The following is a 26,340-nucleotide window of genomic DNA, read 5'->3' as shown; positions in this document are numbered from 1 at the left end:
TCTCCCTGCAAGCAGGCTGTTCCCTGCAGCCAGCTTTTGGGGCGTTCTAGGAGCTCCCCCCCCCCCCCCCCCGGCTCCATGCCAGGATCTGGCCGTCCTGAGCACCACAGCCCTTATCCTGCACACGGGATTCTGCATGGAGGCGCTGCTGGGGCTGCCTCGCTCTGCGTCCCCCCAAAACAGCCCGGCTGGCAGCCATGGGAGGTACCACCGAGGAAGGAGGGAAGCTCCCTGCTGCGGGCTGGGCTGGTCCTGCTGCCACCCCCGCACCGGCTGTGCCCACGCACCGTGGCAAAGGGCTGCTGGGGGACCCTCCTGCAGCCCCAACGCGCCATCCTGAAGGGCGTTAAGAAGGGCACGGCCGGTCAGTGGGATGTTGGTCTGGTCCTCTCTCTGCTTGGACATCTCTCTGTATGTCCAGCCTCGCTGCTCGGTGAGTGACCCCAGCCCATGTCGCAAGCCCCACTCCCTGCCCCGGCCCAGCGAGGCACCTGCTTTTCTAGCCAAACCAGGCGCTAGCACCCATGTCGGGGAATGTGGGTGTGATGCTGCGAGCACAGGTCGCCTTTCCCCTGCAGCTCCTGCCTGCTCACAGCCGGGTCCTGCCCTGCTCCCCGCGCCTGCCGGCACCCTTGAGAAGCAGAGCAGGAGGAGGAAAGGGAGATGCCGTGGCTGAGCAGGGGCTGAGAAGTGCGGCTTTACAGGGCCCCTGTCTCCTGTGCTGCCCATCCCCTCACCAAAAGGACTGAGCTAGCGTGCAGCGAGGGGACTGGGGAACAAAAAGGGATGAGGGGAGGTTTTGCAGAGGCAAGAGGTGTTTTCCCTAAGTGTGTGTTTGTGCTTGGGTCAGCTACCTCCCAGCCCCAGAGAGGTGCTCGCTGCGGAGGAGCTGCTTACTTTGGCCTCAGCTGAGGCCACAATCTGCACCCGAGAGGCCTCAGCCCGGGGTAGCGCAGCCCCAAACACTGCCCTGTTTGTGCTTTGGGAAGGGGTGTTCGTGGCCATCCTGTCGCGGTGGCAGCACACGAAAGAGCTGACTTTTTTTTTTTTTTTTTTTTCCCCTCCAGCCCTCAGGCGTTTCCCTTCACAGGAGCAGGAGTCGCGCCTGCTGTGAGGGATTCTCCAAACAGGACTCCACCTCATCCAGATACGTGCAGAGCAGCAGGTAACCCCCCACAATGCTGCTGTGCCTTTGGGGAGGCCTCAGGCTGAGCCACCCCTCGGTGACATCTAAAAAGTGCTACCTTACGGCCCCAGCCCTAGCCCCATGCCGTCACACTTCCTCCACAGGGCAGGAGCGGTGGTTTATGCTGTGCTGAGGGGCAAAGCTGGCAGCCTCCAAGCCAGGATGGAGCTGAACTCAGTTTTAGCTGCCATACCTAAAAGCCCCCATCCCTGCGCTCTGTACGAGGCCACGCGTGTGCCTCCGTGCCTGTGCCTCCCTGTGGACAAGCCGGTGCCCGCAGGGACAGGGAGTGCTGCCAGCTCCCACGATTGCTGGCATCGCCTTGAAGCCCAGGGCCTGGGAACCTGAGATTTTGAACAAAATGTTGTTCTCCCAAAGTCACAGAGTAAAGCTGGAGCATGCAAGAGAAATGCTCAGAGGCCAGTGTGCCCCTCTTGCTCCCCAGGGAAGTGACGTGGCCCCCGCAGCGGAGGAACGCCACCTCCCATGGGCACAGGCAGGGCAGCGAGTGGGTTATGGCAGGTTCGGTTTGGCTTGGCCCTGGGCTCTTATACGTAACCATGATGCTCTAGGGACCAGGAACGGTGGGCTGGGGCACGATGCTGCCTCGATGTGCTCAGGTTCATCTGGAAACCTCCGTGGAGGGTGGAAAATAGAGGCAATGGGTGCTTCTCACACCCCTTGAAATCTCCTCTGCTGTGGGCCACTAAAGTCCCCATCAGAGGCAGGGCAAGGCGGGAGCACCGCTGCTCAGTGACTCGCAGCATCCCCAAGCCACACCAGGTGATGCCAGGCACGGTGGCAGCAGCAAAGCTGCTCTGAGAGCTGCCAGCGCCGCAGCTGTAGCTCCCGCCCCGCGGGGTGCCCAGCCACCAGGCGAGGGGATCACCCCGGCGCTGGCTCTGTGCCCTCAGCAGTGCCAAGACCCACTGGGGCAGGCGCCTGCTCGGTGCTTGGGAGACCCCAGCGGGCACAAAGCAGCTGCCGCCGCTGTGCTGGCACTGCATCCCTGCAGGAGGGGACGTGTGTGCTCTGCCATGGTGTGTGCTCTGCCACAGAGCCACCGTACCGCCCACGGTCCAAAGGGCGGCTCAGCCCTGCCCAGGTGGCCCAGTGGCCCAGACTTTGCCTGCAGGGGAATGACTCACCTGCCTGCACGACAGTCCTAGCAGGACCTGCCACGGGACCGGCCACGTCGCCGTCCGTCCCCGCCAGTCAGAGGGGAATGTGTGCCGTGGAGTCACCCCTCGGCCCTCCTGGGGCTACGTGGCCGACAGGGCTCTCTTGGCGGGGATGAGCAGTAGCTAAGGTCAAAGATGCAAAAGCCCTTTGTGAACGTCTTAATTCCCCTCTGGATTCCGTGCAACGAGACCTCCATCACCTCAAGATTAGGTGTCCCCAAATGCCACTGGCCTCTGGAGAGGTTGCAAGATCTCTGCTGAAATGCAGGAATGAGGAGCTGGATGCCATGGCACTACAAACCCCATATAGGTGGAGGACCTGTTGTCTTGGATGTCCCCTCCCATTTGTAAAGGGACCCCACTGCAAATTTGTTTTGTTTCTGCGGGGCTCCAAACATTTGAATACACTGCTAAAGCTTTTTGGAAGGAAAAGGTGACAGGCTGGGCCTGAAGTAGCTGTGACTGATCTAGGCGTGGAGATGTGGGTATCAATGTGTGGAGGGCACTGCACCCCCACTGCTGGCTCGGGGCTGCCCCCAGGTGTGTCTGCTTGTCCTCAGGGCGGGACCATCACTTGTGCTGCAGAGAAGTAGGCTTTGAAATAACTAGACAGCACACCCTGCTTAGGGTTTGAGCTTCCCTGAGGCTGCATGGATGAGGGCGGCTCCGGCACCTCTCGGTGTGCCTTGGCTGGGGCTCTTCCCCTGCATCCCGCCTGCGTCACCCCGCAGGGGACAGGGCTGCTCCAGCTGCAAGTCTGCAATGGTGCTGGCAGCTTTGCGGGCTGTCTGGTGGTGCAGGCTTTGTCCTTCTCGCTGTCCCTCTGCAGCGAGCAGCGCCTGCAAGGGATGTGCTGGGTGTCTCGGGTTGCTGCGGTGGAACTGGGTCTGTCCGTGGGCCTGGGGCAGTGGCACGGATGGGGCTGCCTGTGAGCGCAGCTATGGACGCTTGGGTTTCATTTCTGTGCCATGCGATCTCCCAGCCTTCCCCTTTGACCCTGGAGCTGAACCCTCCCTCTGCAGGAATGTTTTTCGGGGGGGGGGGGGGGGTTGGCTCAGCTCCAGCTGCTGAATTTTTCCATGCCCAGAGACCACCTCCTGCCTTAAATGGCCCCAAACATGGCTGCGTCTGCCCTCCTGCGATCACCTATTTAAGGATTTTTTGGATCTGGTCCCCTGCATGGAGTGAGACAACACCAGCCCAGCAGCTCACAGCTGGGCTGAGCCCCGTGGGGGGATGCAGGGGGGACGCTGGGGCACATGGGGCTAGTTGCCCCCAGGTCCCCCGCAGCACTGTGCCCAGGCACAGGGCAGTCTGGTGCTGCTCCAGCTCTCCCAAGCATCTCCCTTCCCTGTGTGCAGGTCAGGCTTCCTGGATCCAGGTCCACATGCCAGCAGCAGCATCCCCTGTGCAGAGACACTCTTGCCGTGGGCAGCCCGTACCACCAAGGGATGCTCCTGGCCCCCTCAGGCACAGCTCCTGCCCACGGCCTCGCTGACCAGACCCAGCTGAAGTTGCCCAGAGCCTTCCTGCCCTCCGCAGCATCTTCCACCACCCAGGAAGCCTCCCTGCAAGCTCAGGTGAGGATGTTCTGTCCCATATGGGCACAGCGGAGATCCCGCTGGCCCCGGCCACGTGCCGTGGTGCTGGTGATGCAGCCAGGGCAGGGAGCGTGCCACGATCCCCACAGGTCTCCATCCCAAGGCCAGACAGTGTGGGAGCACCAGGAGCTCCTGGTGGGGGTGTCACCGGTTTTGGTGTCAGAGCTCCCGGTTTCAGGCAGGTCATTTCCAGGGCGCAAGCCAGGACCTTGCTGGAGACGCCACGGAGGCACTCCCAGGTGAACGGTCCCTGCCCAGGACAGAGAGGACCTAAATGCTGGTGAGTCACCATTTTCCCTCGCAACAGCATCCTAGGGGGACAGGGGACAGGCTGGGCAAGATGTGGGGGCTTGCAGGGGAGAAAAAGGGAAGGGAAGGGAGAGCAGCCAGGGAAGGGGGAAACTTGTACTCTCCCAGGCAATGAGAGAGATGAGGAGGTACCGATGCTGCTCGAGAAACCCAGTGGAGCTGCTCAGGGCTGGGGAGAGGTCCAGGAAATAGGGATTGGGTCTGAGGAGCCCAGGCCAGGCTGGCATCTGCCAGGGCAAGGTTTGGGATTTGCTGAGCCTGTTGCGGGGGAATAAGGATGGGAAAGCTGCTGTGGAGCTGGGTTGAGGAGCTGGGGCAGGAGAGATGCGATGTGGAAAGGCACACGCTTGCAGGGATGTGACCTCTGGAGGACACAGCCTCTGGGGCGGCTGTGAAACTGAGCTCCCTCAGCCTTGGCATTCCCCAGCGGTCAGCACGGCCCTGTGAGCCCCATGGCAAAACGCCCTCCCCACCGCCCGCGCTGGGCTCCAGGGAGAGGGACAGGCCAGCCTGGCTGGGGTCCCAGCCAGCTCTAGGGCAGTGGGTCAGTAGGGTCCCAATTTGTAGGGGAATTCTGTGAAGTTCAAGCTGTCACCTAGTGAAGATTTTTTTGGTTTTTAGTCTACTTTAAAAAAAAAAAAAGTCCCTAGGAAACTGCAGCCAAATATGACATCAACAATGTTCTCTGCCAGCTGCAGGGTACTCCAAGGTGGGACGAGTCCAAACTTCAGCTGCCCAGGTAAGCTCAGCTGAACCCTCAGCTGTACGGGGCACGTCCCTAACACGCAGACACAGGGAGGAAACCAGACTAAAACCTGCCTGTGGCACCAGAACATGGTTGTCATGGAAGCTGGAAGGTGAAAAATATCTGAGATTTGAGATTTGGGAGTGAGGAGGGTCTTATGGTTCACACAGGTGCCCCCCGAGACCCACACAGCAGGGCTAGGGCTCCAGAACAAAGCTTTGCCAAGTGGTTCCTGACTCTGTTCCCCTTTGTTTAGCCCCCAATTTGAAGCATGGGGATACAATGTGAAGTGCCGACCCAGCTCTGCCACAGTCGGTGAAAAGGCATCAAAAGCTGCAGGTGGCAAAACACTGAAAAACCCAATTCCCCGGAGAGCAAAAGCAATGTACTGTTGGGGAGAGCTGGTAACCAGGGCGGTGGTTGCTGGAGCCACACGCCAGCTCTCCAGCGCCTGCTCTCCATTGCCCCCAGCCTCATCCAGCAGCCACTTTCCTCCCTTTGCAGCTCTGGGACATGGAGAGAGAGAGCGGCACGAAGGGACCCGGAGTTTCCTAATGAGTTTTTTACTGTCTGCCCAGGGGATATTTTTATTCTTTAGCTGTCTAAGTGCAAACAAAGCCAGAAATAGATGGGGAGGGGGACACTAGATGAAACAGTGTATGTAGACGAGCTGGCTTTTATAGGAAGTGTAGCTGGGAAAAGTTTGGCATGTACAGTTGTAAATCACTCCTTTAGCTTGGTGCGCTGCAAAAGGATCCTTCTCTGCGCTCATCTTCCCATTTGGCTGGTGAAGAAGCATTTGTTCAAACAGAGCATGGCCTCAGCCTGGAAAAACAGCAGTTTTGGAGGAGCCCTTCCTTCCTTCCTTCCTTCCCTCTCCCTGTGAACATCTACCTGGAGCCTCCAAGGAGGAGCCCACGTGCTTGGGAAGAGTGCTGCGTTGTCGGATCGAGGTGCGTTTTACACTGTTGGGAAACCCCAGCCCACACAGTGCTTTTCCCTGCAATATGAGCTCGTCCTACCCCAAAAACGGGGAGGAGGGTCCCCTGGGCCAGGCCCTGCAGGACATGCACATTCCCCTGTAAGCACATGGGTTGTCGAGGAGTGCCGCTCCCCGCCACCGGCCACCCCCTCATCCGCCTCCCTGTCTTTAAATATCTGCCAGGGAGGGGATGGAGCCAGGTGGGAATTTGGTTTATTTTAGCGCTCAGCAAAAGGGGAAGGGAAGCAGCTGAGCCCATGGCATTCCTGTGCGTGTCCGGCTGGCCCTTCTCACCCCCCACCGCTTGCATCTGGCAGAGATGCTGCTGCTCCTGCGCTGGCTGTGCCGCCCTCCCGGCACACTCCCGGCACTGCTGCCCCAGGGCCCCGACTGCCCTCCCAGCCCCGGGGACGGGTGTCTCAGTTTTGGTGTTGTGGTGAGAAAGCCACGGATGTGCTGTCCTGCCAGATCACGCGCCTGCGACGTTGCTCGCTTCGGCCTCAATTTGCATGCGGCCACGGAGGAAACCCAACGTTGCGTTGCACTGGGTGCTTTCCCAGCCCCTCTGCTCGCCCTCGGTGCTTGTGGACAGCTTCAGCCCACGCTGTCCTCCCAGAAATAAACACCCCCCAAAAAAACCTTTACACCTCCATCGCAAAGTTTTGCCGTTTCTCACTTTCTGTAACAAGATCTGCTTTCTCTTTTCCCAGGGGGACTGAGCTGGTGGCTGCCAGGACGCACTGGGGGAGCAGCAGGCACCCGCTGCAGTGGTTCACCCCGCGGGGCAGCTGCTGGAAGCTCCCAGCCCCACACCACATTTCCATCGTGTGACTGAGAGTTAATTTTGATTCTCTGTGTCTCAGCTGCCAGCGGCCATTCGGACTTTCCCCACTCCATCAGTCCTTCCACGCCAGATGGCAAGAGCAGCTCCTCGGCTGCTGGCCACGCACCATCCTCGGTGTTGTCTTCTCCGGCGGGCAGTGGCCTCTGCACCGGCGTCACGGCATCAAGCCGAGATGCTGCTGAAGGTTCTACCTTGAATGCCCGCCAGCTGGGCAAGGAGGAGGTGGGTCCCTTCTCCTTGAAGCAGTTTTCCATCTGTTCCCAAGCACTGGCAGTAGGAGAGGGTATTTTTGTCGTGCTGGGGGGGCTCTGCTGTCTCGAGATGGGGCTGGGAGATGCTGTGGCTTCCCACTGCGCCCCGCCTGGGCATCCCCGCTGGAGCAATCGTTTTATCTCCTGTTCCTAGCCAAAGTTAAAATTCAAATGAAGCCCATAAAATGAGCAAATCAAATATAAAGGCTTTCAAAAATGGAGTTCTTCTTTCAATTAATTTTCTTCATTTTACTTAAAGTTTTGTTTTTAAGGTTTTGTGCCATTAAAGAGGGGAATCTCTCTCCAGACCCAGCTGTGCTCCCCGAGAGCTGTGCGAGGCGTCCGAGCCTGCTGCAGGAGGCCCCGGCCATGCATCCGTCGGTGCTTTTGGGAGCCAGGGGACCACACCACCGCCTACCCATGCCAGATTTCAAGGCTCGCTCAGATGGGATTGGGGCCGGCTGGCCGGAGATCAGAGCAGTTGCTCTCCTACACCAGGTCACGCAGCCCCTGCCAAGTGTCACTGTGTGCCGTTGTCCCTGCCTGCCAAGAGAAGAGCTGCCTGACGCTTCTCGGCGCCGTCACGCACCGCCACGCTGGCACACATTAAATAAGCCTAACGAGGCTCTGCGCAGAGCAAGCATTTCGGTGACCCGGCCCACGGGTATCTGGAGTTTGATCGGCCGGTCACTGTGACCGCGGTCGCAGCCCAGCAGCCCGGCGCAGCGTCCCCCGGGTGTTAAAGGAGGGATGTGGGAGTGGGAATCTGCATCTGTGCAGGGAGATGTCCGGGACCTGCCTTTGGGACCACAGAGACACGGCCTCTCCCCGCGGGACAGCGTGAGGGGTGACACAAGCAGAATCGCTGGTGCAAACCCTACTGGTGGTTCCTGCTGCATCAGCCCAGGGCTGAAGCCTTGCAGCAACCCTCCCCAAAAATCCCGTATCTTGCAGACAGTTTATTGAGTAATTAAAGAGCAATTATCAGCCAGAGGCAGAGTTGCTCCTGTTTGATTTTGCAAGGAAATAATTTTTGCAAGGAAAATTATTCCAATGCCTTCCTCCTTTTTTTTTTTTTTTTCCCCCCACAGCTTGTTTCCCTTCAGTGTGAATCACAGAAGAAATAAAAGAAATTCAGGATTTTTTAAAGTTTTACACTGGCTTGCTGTATTCTGTCCTGCAAGTGGTTAACGGTTCATCTAAAGTCAGAGGAAGCTCTCTGAAGCAATCTTGCAATTTACAGCTTTTCCTTTACTAAATAAGAAACGGTCAGGAAATTAAACAGGAAATTGTGTCTGGAAGGAACAAAAGTTGCGTTGTCAGAAGCTGCTTACGAAAGATTTACTTTATTTTAACTAGTAGGGAGCCAAGATCAATAGTCAGAAGAGGAAGGAGTTTGTGTGAATTAAATCACACGTGAACAAAAAGCCCCCTTGGGAAAACAAGAAGCCTTTGTAAAGAGCAGATAGGGATGAATGGGAAGAAGGCTTTGCATCTGCAGTGACCGAATGCTGGGAAGTGCTGAGACGAAGGCCCCGGGTGTAACCCAGGATCAGGTGTCTCTCCAGAACTCAAACATTGCTCCACAGCCTCAGTGTCAAAATCTCTGAGAGATACCCTACAGCCTGGACAACATGCCGGGTCCGTTTGAATGTTAGAGTGCAATGGACAAGCATTGCCTCATCACTGTGCGGGGTTTGCAGGTAAAATAGCAGCACCTTTTCTTTCCTCCTGCTCAGAAGCACCACACCAAAGTGCCCCTTGGGTGGTCACCTCCGGCTCTCCCTACCCGTGGTGCGGAGCACCACAACCCGACTTTTATTCCCTATCATCAGCAGCGCTGATGCTCGTACCGCTGCCGCCTGTTGTGCTTTGCATGCTCACAGTCTTCTGCACCTGCACATCAACACTGCAGGCACAGGGAGTCCTCCCCGCCCAGGGGACGCAGGTGCGTGCACTGTGGGGGTGACACGGTGGCTCGAATTCAGCCCTGCGGCAGGGCTAACCCTTCGTGGGAACTGCACTGGCTCGCCTTATCCTGGGATTTGGCCAAGAGCAAGCCAAGCCCCTGCTGCAAAGGTACAGCGTTTTTTGAGAATCCCATGCAAATATTTGCTCCCAGGTAACCCTACGGTACACTGGGTTTGAGTTAATTATGGGCTCTAGAGATTGGGTAATGTGTAATTTTATTTTTTTTTCCATTATACTGCTCATCTTATCAGTGGTTGAGAAACAAGCTTAACAAGCGCTGGTATGCAGGTATGTCAGAGGTGATGAATCAAAACCTCTGTCTGATGGCACCAGGCTCTTTCAGTGGACACTCATCGTACCTGATGGGGACTGACTTGAAGGGGCTTTTTCTCCAGGATCCTGAACAGTCACTGCAATGGTTCCTCTGAAATGATCTGTCCTCCGTGACAGCTCTTTAGCTGTGTGTGCTCTAAGCTGTATGTGATTAATCCCCAGCTGGTAATGGGACCGTAGCGCGTGGGAGCGTGCCAGTCGAGAGCAGCCGTGTGGGCTGAGCGAGTGTGGCTTCGCAGTCTTGTCTCCTCCTCTGGGGGGAAAGCTCTTGGTGAGGAGGCTGGAGGAATTGCTGTCTCCGGAGCATGACAGAGGCTGACAACAGTGACAGGCCCAGCCGTCCGCTGTGACGTGGCCCTCAGTGCCGAAGCAAGTACTCTGGCTGGAAATACTCAGCAATAGCTTAATAAATGTTTACTGGCTCTTCTAGCAGTCAGCCAAGCAATTGTTTAAATTTCTAATGCTTTACAGATAGATTTCTCTACTGCTCTGGTCCTGGCCATCCCCAACACACAGAGTTTGTGGCCGAGGCTGTGTTGGTGGGATGGGGAAGCGCTCTCTGCTTGCTGGGTAGGGTGGCCAGCGGTGGATCCTCTGGTTGGAGGCAGGCTGCAGCAGAAGCTCATATTGCCCTATCTGCGGCACCCTCCAGCCCCGGAGGGGCACATTCAGGGCGCTCTCTGACATGGTTAAAACAGCCGCGGGTGGGACGTGCACTGCTGCTCCCATGACTCAGGGAATTTCCCACCACCAAGGCAGCTCTCTGGGACTGGCGTGGCAGCGTTCCCCTGGGCACAGAGGTTTTCTGCGGCCCGCACGGCCGGACCCTCCGCACTGCATCTCTGCTCGTAACCCTCCCAAGGACAGTCAGATGCCCACACAGCCATATCTTAGCTCCGGCGCTGCAGAAAACCTTCGTGGCAAAGGTGCTGGCTCACACCCCGCCGGTGCCACGAAGCAGCTTCTCAGGGTTTTTCAGGACTCGCCTCACTCCCATAACCGGTTGGGCTGCTCCTGTGTCATCCCTGCTCCTGGGGCAACAGGACCTGACCAGGGCGTTGAGCGGCGCTGGGGCAGCCAGGCTCACCACAGACCCGCAGGGAGAGCCGCCAGCGGGGCACTCACACCGGGGACACAAAGCAAAGCCGCTGGCTGCCAGAGCCGCCGCTTTCAGCTGTGGTTTAGTGAGCCCACTTTCCTCTGCTAGAGGGTCACATGAAATCCCACAGCCTTCTTCCACAATCTACCAGTGACTTGGAACAAGCCGCAGCCTTCCCCAGCAGCTCCAAGGTGTGAGGTATGGGGGCAGCTGGCACTGCTTTGCACCCTGGCTCGCTGCGCCTTGTGCTGTTATCCCATTTTCTGAACAGACACAGCAGGGATCTGCCGGGGATCTTCCTGTGACAGCCTTTCCTCAGGCACTGCAGGATGGGCTGTTTCTGTCACAGGGCAGCCCGTGGTTTGCTGGCCAGGGGGGTTTAAACCCCAACCTGGGTGAGGATGGGGCACAAAGCCAGAGCTGCTCCTTTTTCCCTTCTCCTCATGTTGGCACACAGGGCTGTCTGCTGTCTATGGCACGTGGAGCTCTCGGAAGGGTGGAGGATGCCAAATGTTAATGAAAGCACAAAATTACAGGGTGAAAAATCAGGAAAAGAACAGACATAAAGACTCTCCAGAGGTTTCCACTGCTGGCTGGGAACATTTACCCGCAGCTGGCTGACTCCAGTCATGCCATCCTGCAGCTTGGCAGCACCAAGCCGAGCCCTGCAGGCACCCCCCTCTTGTTTGGGAGCACCCCCCAACGTAAGGGCTGCTTCATGGGGCTGGGGCCAGAGCTCCTTTGGGGAAAGCAGCAGCTGTAGCCTGGGAGGGCCCTGCTCCTGCAGGGATTGCCATGATTCACACCCTCCCGTGCCTCCCTCCAGGCAAAGCTGCCCTTCCTTGTTCAGAGTCCTGACATGTGCACATTTCCATCGTGGCGTGCTCATGACTAATGCACCTGTGCCTTGCAGGGCTGTCATAATGACCTGCGGCCTGGGAGAGCAGCGCGCATTGCTGCTTGCTGTGGCTCCCATCATGGTGCGGAAGCAGGATCCCCAATTTTTGTCAAGAGTAAACTGCAAGGATGGTTTGCTTGGCTACCGGAGCTCCGTGTAGAGCCCACCTTACAATGACATTCTTCAGATGGGCAGATTTAGGCCTGGCTATCCACGGAATCCCTAATGTTTTCATAGCAACCGCAGTGTCTTTCTACCAGCCTACCCAAATGTGCCAGTACCAGAGAAGGCAACTCCCTTCTGTCCCACATCGGGAGTGGATGCCCACAGCTGCCAGGCCTGTGTTCCCCCGAGCATCTCCCAGAAGCGCTCTCCCAGCCCCAGCCCTCAGAGGGAAGGTAGTGCCAGGGAGGGAACCGGGGAAGGTCTGTGCAGGCAGCTGCAGGGCTGGGGACAGAAGCTAAGCCGGCACGGCTCGGCCAAGCTGCCAGTGCCCGGGCCCGGCTCCAGGGAAAAGTGCTCCCCGGGCAGGCCTCAGGATGGACCAGGCCGGCTGCCGGGCAAACCCTGGCTCGGCTCTTGCTCCAGCAATGAATAAATATGCACGGAACCACCTTTAAACGCGTCTCTGGGACCCCTTGTGACTGCAAACCCGGGCCCGAGCTGCCAGCGGGTGAAGCCCCTCACCGGCCCCCTCAGGCCGCCTGCAAAATGGCGGGCGAGCACTCGCGCGCGCCAGCGGACCCCTCCGCGTCGCCCTCCCACCCGGAACTACAGCTCCCGGCAGCCCCTGCGCGCCCCGCCCGCGGGGACTGGCTTTCCCCGCCCACTCAGCGACGGTTTTTCCTCTTGGGGCCTCAGGCAACACCAATCAGCACTCGGGTCTGTGGGGCAGCCCGCGGAGAAGCCTGATCCAAAAAAAAAAAATTAAAAAAAAAGTTATATCGGAGCGCCGTTCCTTAAAATGTCCCTCGCACAGGACGTAAGGACGTTCTTCGCGCGTCCCGCGGCCCCGGGGTTTGCTGTCAGCTGTCATTCATTACTATGGTGATTTACCTGTAACTGCTTGTTTCACTCGGACACCTTTGAGGGGTCCTGGGAGGGGCGGGGAAAGAGAAGGCCGCTCTCTTGATTCGCCGCCGCCCTGGAGGGGAGAAGCCAATCTGCGGCGGCAACCGGGATCGGGGGTCGGGGCCACCTCCAGGTGCGCAGGCCATTGGTGGCGGCGGAGCGAGGGGGCGTGGCGGAGTGGCGGGGAGGGTGACGCGTATCCTTCCAGCTCAGCGCGTGAAGGGATAAGGGGCGGGGGGGAGGAGCCCGGTTCGGCGGGCAGTAACGGCCGCGCTCGCGCTGTCGTGTGTCGCGTTGCGTCGGGTCGCGCCGGTGCCGCGCTCGCGCCGCCGCGGGGGGAGGGGCCGCTCCAACGATCGTTCCTTTTCAGCGGCCGCCGCCGCCCGCGTTTCTCTCGCCGTCCCTCTGCCGGTGAGGATGCGCCGCCTCTTCCCGGCCGCGGCAGGTAGACGGGGGAGACGATGAGGGAGCCGCCCCGCCGGCTCCTGGCCCTGGGCTCCTGCCTCTTCCTCTGCGCCGTGCTCTGGTGAGTCCCCACCGCGCCGCGGGGCCTTCGCCCTCACGGGGGGGGTGGGAGATTCCTCCGAGGCCTCCCGGGAGCCCGGTGTCCTGTCGCTCGGGGGTCTCGGGGAGAAGATCGGTGGCGGACCCCGTCGCCGGGCCCGCCCTCAGCCCTGCCGCCTTCCCCGGCAGCGCGGGGACCCCGGGCGGCTCCTGCTGCCGGGGCTGGGGAGCCTTTCTCCGCTGTGGCCGGGATGCTGAGAGCTGGTGGTCGGGAACGCGCGGAGCGGGAGGTGGAAGCGGAGGTGGTGCCGTTGGGGAAAGCAAGATGCTCCTTCCCTTTGGAGAGGTAAGGACGGGTTATTGTGCGGGCAGCAGGCGGCCTTGCGTTAGGGGAAAGGCAGGTACTGGCTTTTGGGAGGGTGATTCCCGCTGCTGTGGATAATAGTCATTTGCTGCGGTGGTGAAAACAAGCGGTGTCAGATGTGGGGTTAGTCCTCAAATACCAGGGGTTCAAAGTCACGCCGTGCGCTTCTGTATGTATTTTGTTGCTGCTCTGTGCTTTTAACTAGAAGCCTTACTTGCTTTTCCAATTGCAGGCTGAACTCTGTGTTCTCTGAAAGATCATGATGCTGTACTCTTGGAAGTGATATTCTGGGACTGGCTGGAGTTGTGTTAAATTAAAGCCAATGAGCCCTTTAATTTTTACATTGGTTATGTCTTTGAGAATGTTTTTCATAGGATCACCTTAGCCGTACCTTGTTCCAGCATCTTCTGTTTACTTTGTTTTCAAACTTCCTTGAAGTGGGACATTTATTAAAACACAAATATTAAGAGAATATATTTCTAAGCTTCTTAAACTTTGGCCTCCTTTGAACTCTGTGACTCATTGTTTGAGAAATACTAGCCAGTTTGAACAGCAAACTGCAAATATTGAAAACTGAACAGCAGGAGTTGTTAGAGATAGTTGTGTATCTGGTGTGTTATTCTAATACATTTCCTGTAAATTGTTTAAATAGTCTATTTATAAAAAGAAATAAATGAAAAGCTCTGGGTTGTCTTGCAGTTGATTCAGGTTGGATGAAGGAAGGGGAGCCCAGGCATCTCTCTGTTCAGCATCAGTTCCAAATCTGGTGCTGACACTGGCATTACTGGGCTCAGACAAACCTGAGGCAAATTTTGGTTCATGTCATCACATTTTTGTTTTTAGGAGACAAAATAGCGAGTCTAAAAGGTGCTTCAAAACTCTGTTGCTGTGTTTACATTTAGGCTTTCTGAAGCAAACTGTGCGTGGAACTAACACAGCAAAATTTTAAAAGAAAAAGCTCCTAGCCATATAGGTTAACTGAGCTGGGAGCCTGATGTAGCTGTCTCCAGACAGCTTTTCTTTTACTTGTTGGACAATTAAGTTTTTTCTTCGTGAAGGCTTTACTTGTTAAGATTCTTATTAGGAAGACAGTTTGTTTCCTACTGTGTCTTGAAGGCTGATAACAAATTACCTCGAGGCAGAAACAGGTGAACAAAGGTGTTCTCAGTTTAATGATATATGGATGGTCAGAGTAATTTTTTTGTTCTTAGTTTTTTTGTTCTTAGTAATTTTTGTGTTCTTAGTTTGCTGTTTTAATGGAACTGTTTAAGAAAAAGTTCAGATGTCTATTCCGTATTGGTAAAGGCATATCCTGTTCAACTAACTTGTTGAAATAATATACTTGTTCTGTAAAGTTGAGGCAACTTCTGTATTCATCTTGGGTACACTTAGGAGAAAAATTGAGCTGAGGTTTTTTGGGGGTTTTTTTTGCCTTCCTTTTTAAAGGAGATTGCTCTGTCAAGCAATGCCTTAACTGATCTGAGAGCTTGCACTAGAGTATCCCAAACCTTTTGCTATTTAAAAAAGAAGTTCACACAGTTGTGTGTTCACCCTGCTTGCTTTGGCTGCTTTTGATTAAAGAGCCAGTATATTAATTTAGATGTTGGGGGGGTGGGTAGAACTACTTCTCTAGTCTCTGTTGTCCAAACATAAATTCACATTAGTGTTGAAAATCCTCTGTCTGCAGGATGGCACTGCGACTTGCTTTAATTTCAGTAGCCATGTCAGATTTGTAATTGGAAGGTCTTGAAGTCTATTAATTCCTGCCTTGTTGCTGAACTATGTAACATGATAAGTTGTGATGTATATAACTGTTTCCTAAAAAAGAAAATCAACAACTTTGTTCACATAAGCATTTAAGAAACTTTAAATAATAAATGGAAGGCTTTGTGTTATAAATGTTGGCATGTGTGACAAATGTTGGCTTTTTAAATTTAGTTGTCTTTAAATGTAATGTTAAGAGGATTTAAAACTAGTAGGAGAGAAGCTCTTTTCTTACAGATGAAAGTAGTGGTCAACAGATGATCAAATTAAAAACAAAAAAGCAGGGGAAAAAACCATAAGGCAAAGCAGAATTCCAAAGAGTACTCTCGGGACTACTTGGATCTGTATCTTTTTAAACCTGGACTTTGTTTTGTTTTTGGATAAATGGTTGCTTCTTTCTTTGATGAAACAAAGCTTAAAACAGGACTTTTTGAAATGTTTCGTCATGCGTTTTAAACCTTGCCTAAAGAAGTTGGTCCAATGGGGAAGTATCATTTGGTAAAAATCAAGTGTGGGGAGGAAGCTTGATATGAGAGTTTTCTAATGGGGAAACTGTTTAAAAAATATCTCATCCTGTAAGTTAAAAATGTGACTGTGTATTAGAAAATGTACAAAAAACCCCATAGGCTCGAGTTGAGAGATTTGTTAGCTGCTCTCTTTCACTAAAGGCAATGTGATGTTCTTTGGGAGTGCAGGATCGGAGTTATCAGTACTTGAGGCTTTCGGAAGCAAACTGTGCGTGGAACTAACACAGTGCTCTGACAAACCTGAGCCAGCGAGGTTGTTCCAAACAATTCCAGAGTGGGATGGCTGCATGGTTTTAGATAAATATTTTTGATGAAAGTAAGTCTTAGGAATGTAGTGTTTTAAAAATAACATGCATCTGTGCAGATTGGAGCTTTGACTGTACGTGAGAAATGACTCCTGTTGTCCTGAATTTACAAAGATTTTTTTATCCTTCAGTTTATCCCTTTGTATAGATGATCATAATATAAAAAATACTTTTAAACTTGTAGTGCTTTGTAGTCTGATAATATACAGAGCTGAATATGTGGAGTAGATTTAGAAGCTTATAGGAATTCTAGTACTATCTGAATTGACACTGTGACAGTTGTTTGAAGAGCAGCCTGTATAAATTGTTCTGACCTCAGCTTTTGCCTGTACTTTCAAACTGTTAGCTGTGAGTTTATTAAAGAACTTGTGCATACACTAATTTGTCTTTCTATGATTCATTCTATCCCGAAAGTGCTTTGCACATCCTGATCTACTTAGCTTTTATGAACTCTTTTATCATCCTGCTTTTACAACTGTGAGTAAAAGGAAGGTGGGGATTAAGTGCATATGCACATCAGGATTCTTTAGTTGTAGTTGTGAGTATGCTGCATCAGTAAAGTAAGGCTTGTATCAAAGTGGCTGGGCAGGGGGATGTGCTGTCTCAGATGGAAAACCCCTAGTTTAGTAGCTCTGACCGAAATCCATAATGAGAGTGTACCCTGAAAATTGTAAAGGTCAGATCGAGTCAGTGGCATGGCCAGGAATAAAGCCTAGATACAAGTACATTGGTGGAAGGGGGTAGATTTTGATATTGCTTTGTATTCCTACCTATTCATGTGAAGATTTATGTGAATTTTAATGAGAGAAAATATTTCTAGTTTTGGTTTGCGTTAACATTCTACGCTTTTGAAAGTGTGCTTATTGAAAGCTTCTGTAATCCAAGAGGAGCTCTAAAAAAAAAAGTGCTATATTGGCAGTGTGATAACATCATTAGTGTTTATTTTGCCACTCCTGTCTTGCCCAGGCAAAAGCTATGCTAGCCAGATTAGAGATCACAGAAGCAGAGGTTTTGCTAATTGAACATTTATCGGACCTGTTACTGACTTTTGGCTTAAACCTTGAGCTTGCATCTGTTAATAACAGGAACATGTTGAGTGGTAGAGCTGGGGAGTGAGAGGCTTGTGTTCCAGTGTAACACGCCTCTTACCATAGAAATACTCTTTTTGACAGAGTATAATGTTTACAGGAGACTGCCTTAATGATCTGGATGGAACTGCTAGTGCAACTTGCTTGTAATGGGGCTCAGAATTTTACCTGGTGACTTTGCTCTTGTGTAGTTACTTAAATCTCTTCAGAAGGCTGATGGTAAAATAAGCATTGTGCGTGCGCGTTTTGTGGCAGGAGGAAATGAAGTGGTTTGGGCACTGTTCATATAATCAAAACTTTTGTTCCGGACATCAGATTTCAGAACAAAGAGTACATTCCTAGATATGGAGTATCTTGCTTGGAAGTGTCTTTGCTCTGTAGTTAAGTTTGGGACAAAAGCTGGTGTGGAACTCTTAGCCTCTTAAAAATCAAAGTTGGATATGCCTAGCTTACAGCCTGCTCAAGTTGAAGGTGCTGTATGCAAGCAGGGGCTCTGGTGGTGTATGCAAAACAAATGCTTGTCTCAATCAATTATTGAATATTTACCTTCTAAAATTATTTGAAAATCAGTGAAGTGCTTTCATGCAGTATCTTCTAAAAGATTTGTCCTAGAAACTTCAAATTTGTTGTTGTTATGCAAGTGGTGTACTAAAGTGGCACGTACCCCCCGTGAGGTTGCTGTGTTGATGTGGAAGACCCTGCCTGTTGCAATAAGATGTGCCTTACTTCGGCACTTAATTTCAACTTTTTCTGAAATGTCTTTCTCTAACTTATTAGTTCTTTTTTACTTTAATGTTCTTATCACTGAGTATTTTACAGAATGCTTTTTTGCTTTTTTTGTCTTCAGGTTTCATTACTAATCTAGCTTTTGGTAAAGCCTGTGCTTCTTTCAAGGGGAGGGTGTACAGCAGCTTTTAAAGTTAACGCTTGGAGGTGCTAACAGCCCTCTGCCTGAAGAGGGTGTTATTTCTGAGCATGAAGACTTTAGACCAAGAACAGGGAAACATACAACTGTAAGTCTAAAAACTTTCTTATAATTCTTGGTGAAAATAGTGATCTGGTAGAACAGACAGGCTGCTCCCAAAGCTAGTGCAAAGAACTTCTGCTCAGATGAGTAAAAATATTGGTATAAATGACTTAAACTGGATTGGAATACCAGTAGAAGGTTCCAACAGCTCAAAATTAGGTGCTCAAAGTAACCCTCCTGGCTTTGGATATAATTTGGAATGGCAATCAAGATATTGCTAAGTCCTTTAAAGACAAGAAGTCTATTAAAAATACATTATAAAATGCCTAGGAGTTAAGTGATATAAGCTTCACAATGATCTAGGGCAAAAATAATGTTGCTAAACTTATGCTAAAATTCCACGCCACTATGTTAAGCTGTGTTGCGTTTACAGTGAATTTTAAGCGTGGAGAGTTGGTGCAGAGAAGCTGATGATGATTGTGAGCCTGCCCTTGCAGTATTGTGCCCGTGTAGACAAGCTTCTGAATTTAAGCAGTGAGGGATATCTTCAAAGGTGTGTAAATTAGACATTACTACAGACTCTAGAAGCCTTGAAATTTAATCACAGTTCATGGCTATTCTACTGTTTTCCTGTAGTCTTTGTGGTCATATCAGGTTTTATTGTGTTTTTCCAGAATGTGTTCTTTTCCCCAAACTCTTGCATTACAGGTAACAACTAGAGTTTGACAATGCAGGGAGACTCTCTTAAGCTGCAATCTTCAGTGCAATATTACAGAAATCTGTTACCAAGAATCCCTAGGAACTGCCTGTTCCTTTGAGCACTTCCAAATGGACACCTCTTGAGGGCTAGGGTTGGTGACTTCTGTCCTGCTTTGAGTGCCTGAAGTAGGGTACCTGGATACTCCTTTCAAGAAAGGACTAAGAGGAGTGTGTTTCAGGGTTACTTTGCAGCATGCATCTAATGTAGACTGTTTTCTGTTATGGGCACTGTATCAAAACAATATACAGTTATAGTGCTGTGAAGGTAACTTATATCAGCACCCTTTTCTAGGGAAGGATGAGAGAAATACTGGTAGCACTGTAAGAAAGGAATGAAGAGGTTTTCCACTTGATTTCTGTTGTCTAACTTAGGACAACCGTGGACAGTCATGGATAAATGGTATGTCCTCTGTGTTCTTGCATTTTTATATTTGAGTATACAGTAGCTCAAAGCTAACTTTCTTTCCCCCCTCAGAATTTGCTGGCATGTGCCCACAATGTCAAGACCAGATCAAGGGGTGCAGGAGAGATGCATGGCTGAAGGTGGGATGCAGGACTACCCCTTCAGGCGTTAAATCAGTTAAATCTGATAAAGTATATGGTGCAGCCATAACCTTGTTTTGCAGGCTTTGTGTGCTAGTGCATTTAAAATGCTGAAAGCTGTATTTAAACTGGTGGTTGGAATCTCATTGTCTGAAGCTATGAAAATCAGTATTGTCAGAAGTATCTTTGTGGTGGGCTTTTCTGAATAAGTGAAGTAACTGTCTTTTTTTTGTGTGTAGCATTCCAGTTAGGAGACAGTCTGGAGAGTACATTCTTTGCAAAGAGCGGGCAAGATATTAAAAACTTAAAATAACTGCAAAATGCCACGGAGTGGGTAAAGGCTTTGCGAAAAAGCTCCAATTTCAGTTGTTTTGGATTTTTTTAGCACACGAAACAAGTTAGTGGATAGTGGTAGGAAATGAGATGGTATCAGTGCTTGCTGTCAGCATCCTTGCTTAGTCTAGATCTGTAGATCTAGTCTTCAACTTTTTTTTCCCTTAAAGGTCCGTTATAACTTTTTAAATTATCTTAGTAATAGATGCTGCTCTTCTGTGGTAATAAATGGCTTTTAAATGGATGTTGTGTTTTTTGTTTTGTTTTTAACCAGCATTAAGGAAGATTAATGGTTCTTCATTGCATTTATCAACACTTACTTCCACTTCACGTGCAAAATGAGTGTTGTGTCTGGGGAGATTGTGCTGAAGCAGTCAGTGCCTTGCAAATAGCTTTCTTCCTTTGACTGGTTGAAATAATATTGCTGTCCTAAAAGCCTTGTCTTCATTTTCTGGGAGATTTACTTCATTCTGTGGGCCCTTCTAAATGTGTGTCCCTCTTGCTGAACTGTTCTGAGAGAAAGATGGATTCCACTAAGTTACTGGGGAGAGGGTGAGGATTCTCTCCTTTTTCTGGGTTTGTTTTTTTTTCTGCATTACCAGGGGCTGGAAGGCAAATTATGGCTGACTCCGGAGTCTGGTTGTGGATCTGCTGAACCCCTTGTTCTTACAGAGCCTTCTTTCTCTTTGACAGTTAGGCTAGTGATGGCAGAATTTGTTCAAAGCAAAAGATGTTTTCCTGCCTTCTTCACCCTGTCACAACTTCTCTCATTTGTTAACTGATTAATCCAAAATAAATTATTCTGTAACCGAGCAGATAAGCTTCAACCAACAACTAGGCACCTCTCCCCCTGCCATAGGCTCTGCCAGCTCTCTCCCCCCTGCCAGGTCCTAAACCCACCCTCCTTCTCCTTCACAGGCCCGTTCCAAACTGATCCTATGAATATTTTCAGTAGAGAAGTGTCACACGACAGGGATGGTGACATCTTCACTCTCTCTCTTAGCTGTGGGGCATTGGTGTATCTGCACCTGTTGGTAATACAACCCTCTGAGAGGTGCAGAAAATGTCTGTGATAGTCCTGGAGAGAGACTGTTCCCCGTGTGTTCAAGGAGGGCTTGGTAATCGGTACGCTGGTGATAGCTTCCTTTTATTTTCCCTTTGCTTAAAATATTCTCTCTCACAGGTGTCAACTGTAAACTGTTTTGAACTGCTTTGCTCTCTAGTGTCCAGAAATAGGTCTCATTTGGGGAGAATTTAAGAAAACTCTTGAATCATTTAGAGGACGTATGTGTTTGAATTGAATCTTGTGTGAATGTCAGTGGTTTTGTATTAAGTCTTTCAAAAAGGAAAGCTTAGGCTGTTTTTCTCTGGGAAGATCAAGTTGTGGAAAAACTGCTCTTACCATCAGATTTTGCTAATTTGGATTTTTTTTGTCAGCTGTAACTTGTATGATTACTTTTTCTTACTAGTTGTTTACTTTCTACTTGATTTTTTTATGCTTGTCAAACCACGTATCAGTAGCTTCACCATCTCTGATAGTCTTCTACAGCCTCCTTCGCAATTACTGAAAGAGTTTGAGCCAAATTAGAACTGGACGTTCTTTCCCATGAAACCTACACTGCAATTTCAAAACCACCTGCACTTTTGCATTTCAGTGTGTTCCTTTTCAAAGGCCTAACAGCCATCAGTAGACCATAGCTAATTCGTATAGCAATAAATGTACTGTACCGTTCAGATAGGGGTAAGCAGACTTTTCTGCTTCAATAGATAACTACAGTATGTGCCTGCCCTGTGAAGAGTAAAGATTTCCTTCCCTCCGCCCCCTTCTGTGTCTGGGCTTGCAGCTTTTGCTTTTGGGTTTGTGCATATCAAGCTGAAAAATTCATGGTGTATTAGAGAAAATAGCTTTTAAATGACTTAATGATGATACTAAAAGACTCGTGCTTAAATTTCTTTGTTCTTTGAGATTTAATAGCATCTGCTATTTTGACTCATACTTAGCAAAAAGGGAACTATTGAAAACTTCTGTATCCGTGTAAGTCATTAACTGTTAGTTATGTGTTCGGAACAATCTCTTGAAGTATTTCTACACTGTTATGTCATTTGAAGATATACCTTGTACCTGAGATGGTATATCTAGTGACTAATCACCAGTACCATTTGGGTATTAGATCTGTTTGCTTCCAAGTCAGCATTATAGCATTGCTCTCTTTTCATGATAAAAAGGAAGGATATATTTATATATACAGATGCAGAAGCTGCTGTGCTTTGTCTGGACATACGCTGTGCAAGTTTACTAAACTCAAAGGGATTTCTGTTCTCTGTAAATTAACACTTAGGTTTTCATGTTTGTTGGTCTTTCTGCATATAGAGAAATACTTAGCAGAGGTACTATGCAATTTGGCAATTTTTTTATTACAAGCTATATCACGCGCCTGTGGCTAACGAAGCCAGTTGAGTGAATATGCAGAATGCTGAAAGAAGAAAAAAGAGTAATGGTGGTCCTGAGAAGGTGATTGATTTGACGTCTCACGCAGCCTTGCGTTTTGTGGATTTGTGTTCCTAATGCTCTGTCAGAGCTTGATGGCAGCAGTTGAATGATATATCCTGCCTACTGCATCCCCCTGTTGTGGTGGGGCTCAGGTTTTCCTGTGGGTGCATGCATGCAAACATAAACAAAAGGAATTCAGTCCCCTCCCTTGCTTAGAGGGCTCTTGGGAGACTTGAGTTGGGCAGTAGACTGAGAAGAATTTCTGAAAATAAGCAGATCTGATATTGGACACAGATTATGTCAGTATAGCTTACATCTGTGAGCTGTCAAACTGCATTCTTATAAAAGCTGCATTTGTGCTCTAATAAAGCAGGATTTGTTGTGTTAAAAGTATCAATACATTAAGGCAAGAAATGTATGCCTTCTGTGTTAAGTGCTTTTTGTGACTGCAAGTGCTAAAGTAGTTATTAATGCGGTTGTGAAAATATACCTAGTGTTTTAAAATGCTGATTCACAGCCAATGATATTTTTGGTTTTCTACATTAAGGGACTTCATGTTGCTCTGTACAGCTCTCTGAAGATCTCCCCCTTGGGTTCGTTCCTGTTTTGCTTACGCTATTTGTGTACATGTATAATAAAGGGGTGGAATGAGCTACAGTATGTTCTGTATAAAATTTTTCATCTTTCTCTTGTATTTTTATGAAGAGCCAGGGAGTCATCATAGCTGGAAGGAGAGACCAGAGGTACTGGAATTAAAAGCATAAGGAAATTTCTCCATGAAATGATTGAAACCCCTTTTCAGAAAAATGAATGACTCAAAGTATTTGCATAAGTTTTCCTAGTGAGAATGAGGAAGTAAGGCTATAAAAGTCTGGTAACATTTCATGCAATCTCTTAAATGTATGTATGTCCCATGCTTAGGATAAGAAAGACAGAAGTTTGATGGAAAACTTACAATCAAGTAACTATGTGATGGGATGGAAATTTAAGATCTGTGAGAATGCATACACCTCATTTTCAACTTAACTGAGATGTGAGACTTTGTACCCACTACAATATGTGGTTATAAATGTTTTTATACCCTTATATTCAGAGCTTTAGGTTCTAGTGACTGCAGCTGCTTCCGCTTGACTTGAGGGCTTCCATTTAGTTTAGAGGAAAGCTGTTACCTCAAAGATAAGAGGAATTACTGAGGTGCAGTAGGGCAGAGGCCTATGGTTCCCCAAGGTTCCCTGCGATTGCCTAAGATTCCCTGAGATTGCCCGAGGGTCCCCATGATTGCCCGAGACTGCCTATGGTTCCCTGTGAGGCCCTGTGATTGCCCAAGGGTCCCCGAGATTGGCTATGGTTCCTTATCATTCACCATGGTTCGTTGTGATTGCCTGTGGTTCCCCAAGATTGCCTGTGGTTCCCCGTGGTTCCTTGTGATTCCCTGAGGTGCCCTGTGATTCCCTGAGATTGCCTATGATTCCCCAAGTTTCTTTGTGGTTCCCCGTGATTTTCTGAGGTTCCCCAAGATTCCCTGAGATTACTTATGATTCCCTGTGGTTCCCTGAGAGTCCCTGTGGTTCCCTATGATTCTCCGAGGTTTCCCATGATTCCTTGTGATTCCCCAAGTTTTCTTGTGGTTCCCCGTGATTCCTCAAGGTTCCCTGAGATTCCCTAAGATCCCTTGTGATTCCTCAAGATTCCCTATGATTCTCCAAGGTTCCCCATGATTCCCCAAGTTTCCTTGTGGTTCCCCGTGATTTCCTGAGGTTCCCTATGATTCCCCGTGGTTCCCTATGATTCGCCGAGGTTCCCCGTGATTCCTTGTGATTCCCCAAGTTTCCTTGTGGTTCCCTGTGATTTCCTGAGGTTCCCCAAGATTCCCTGTGATTCCCCATGGTTCCCTGAGATTCCCTATGATTCTCCGAGGTTCCCCATGATTCCCCAAGTTTCCTTGTGGTTCCCCGTGATTTCCTGAGGTTCCCTCTGATTTCCCTGAGATTCCCCATGGTTCCCCGAGATTGCCTATGATTTCCCCGAGATTGCTTATGATTCCCCATGGTTCCCTGAGATTCCCTGTGATTCCTCGAGATTCCCTAGGATCCCTTGTGATTCCCCGAGATTGCTTATGATTCCCCATGGTTCCCTGAGATTCCCTGTGATTCCTTGAGATTCCCTAGGATCCCTTGTGGTTCCCTGAGGTTCCCCAAGATTCCTTGTGATTCCCCATGGGTCCCTGTGGTTCCTCGCGTTTCCCTGAGATTGCTCATGGTTCCCAGTGATTCCCTGAGATTGCCCATGATTCCCCGAGGTTCCCCATGATTGCCTATGATTCGCTGAGACTCCCCAAGGTTGCCTGTGATTCCTTGTGGTTCCCTGAGGTTCCCCATGAGTCCTTGTGATTGCCCATGGTTCCCTGTGGTTCTCTGAGATTGCCTATGATTCCTTGTGGTTCCCCTAGGTTCCCTGTGTTTCCCTGAGATTGCCCATGATTCCCTGAGATTGCCCATGATTCCCTGAGATGTCCTGTGATTGCCTGAGATGTCCTGTGATTCCTTGTGATTCCCCAAGGTTCCTTCTGATTGCCTATGGTTCCCTGTGATTGCTTGAGATTGTCTATGGCTCCCCAAGATTCCCTGTCATTCCTTGTGGTTCCCTGTGATTCTCTGTGAGTGCCTACAATCCTCACAAGTTCTCAATTTGTGGAGGGCTCCATGCTGCATATACTTTACAATAAAGGTGATCTTCAACTTTTTAAGACAGTTGGTAATTCAAATTCTAAACACTAAACTAATGCCAGGTGCATAAGTGAATCCTGACCTATCACTATTCTTACTATTATCACTGACAAAGCTATGGTTTAGTTTTTAAGACTTACATCAGAAGGTTGCTGTATTCTTGTATGCGTAAAGATCTGCTGTATGCCTGTCTCAGAGGCAGAGTCCCTTTTTTTTCCTAGGGTACAGAGTGATGTTCGTGTGGATTTACACAGGATCATACTGGCTGTCATGTAAACAGTATTACCTAGAAAAGTGTTTGGCTTTAAAATGGCAAGTAACTCTGATGTTCAAGCATAGTTGGTAACTCCTCTGAAAACTCAATTTGCATAGCATTTTGCTGGACTTATTCAAAGTCTGCATGAAGATTTTTGCTGGTATGCAGGCCTCTCAGCCTCAGGTTTTGCTGTGCAGATGTTATCTGGGATGTGAAGGGGCCATGCACTATAAGCAACAAAAGATGCTGTTTTATGAAAGTGTTTGTATATATGTTGGCTGCTTTTCTACAGAAATAAATATATTTCTACTAAGAAGCAAAAAACGGTTCAGAACTGAAAGTACAAAACAAATCTCTATGGAGGCTGTTGCTAAAGCCAGCACCTGGATTGCCCTTTGTCTCTACCTTTTCCCTGGGTTTTTTATGGGCCTTTTGTTTAATAGACTTACCTCTCTTCAGTTCTCTTAAATGATGCTGACTATACAGAATTATGTCAGGTATGATCTGTACATGGAAATAAGGAGCTTTATTCTTTTTAATCTGTGGCTTTAACTTTTGCCTAGTAATAATCATTGCTAAAGATAACCTTTATCATACTGTAATGAGATATCTGTGTCAGTTTCCACTTTGTGACATGGCATCACCCCAATAACCTTAAGAAATTAGTAACAGAAAACACATTACAAATTTACTACTTCTAAAAGAGAACAGTAGCAGCAAAACAGTTAAGTCCTTTAATAGTTTTGGTAAATTAGTATCTATGAACTTGCTGGGTTGTGAGGGAGGTGAATCTTTTTATCCCCCAAAGGTGCAAGTCCCTCCCAGGGGAGCCACAGTAATGACTCAGAGGAACAACATAACAGAGTTTTATTAATGACCTACAGGCTAGGCATCAACAACCGGCAACTGTGCAGATAACAGGTGAAAGAAACACTTGCCACAAACAACAACTGGTACAACCAACAATTAGGCAAATTGATCTGGCAAAGGCAACAACCAGTTTTAAAACGCATAAAAGTTTCTTGGGAGAAGGAAGACAGAAGGAAAAGAAGAACAAGAGAGGCTAGAACAGGTATCACCACCCTCGGATCCCGCGATGCCATCCCAGCACCAGCGTCTTGCTCTGCAGGTGGTGGGTAGATGGACAACAGAGCAGTGCCCATGCCCGCCTTTATACTGCTCTGCCCTCAGGGACCACCCTCGGGGCGGTACCACGCAGACGTTGTGCACCTGCACAGTCCG

General features: G+C 49.8%; 1 protein-coding gene and 1 long non-coding RNA gene across 6 annotated transcripts in view; both read left to right on the top strand.

The window, feature by feature from the left end:
* On the top strand, positions 1–11,304 carry LOC142602789 (uncharacterized). 4 transcript variants are annotated; one of them, XR_012836587.1, is made up of 8 exons: positions 1–433; positions 1,068–1,165; positions 3,729–3,947; positions 4,162–4,248; positions 4,921–5,975; positions 6,715–7,074; positions 7,413–7,763; positions 8,191–11,304. It is a non-coding gene; the product is annotated as an uncharacterized LOC142602789 (long non-coding RNA). The 4 variants fall into 4 exon arrangements; XR_012836585.1 differs by having other exon boundaries at positions 4,162–5,975; positions 6,868–7,074; XR_012836586.1 differs by having other exon boundaries at positions 4,162–5,975; positions 6,715–7,070; positions 7,407–7,763.
* Positions 11,305–12,669: 1,365 nt separating this feature from the next.
* The window catches only part of SUCO (SUN domain containing ossification factor), a 52,335-nt gene continuing 38,664 nt past the window's right edge, over positions 12,670–26,340 (top strand). For both annotated transcript variants that reach the window (XM_075760256.1, XM_075760255.1), the window contains exon 1: positions 12,670–12,997. In XM_075760256.1, coding sequence (XP_075616371.1) covers positions 12,933–12,997 — 65 coding nt within the window. In that variant the 5' untranslated portion in view covers positions 12,670–12,932. The remainder of the gene's footprint in view (positions 12,998–26,340) is intronic.

Source organism: Balearica regulorum, chromosome 8, assembly GCF_011004875.1.
Source record: "Balearica regulorum gibbericeps isolate bBalReg1 chromosome 8, bBalReg1.pri, whole genome shotgun sequence".
Lineage (NCBI taxonomy): Eukaryota > Metazoa > Chordata > Aves > Gruiformes > Gruidae > Balearica > Balearica regulorum.
This window is presented reverse-complemented; position numbering and strand designations above follow the sequence as displayed.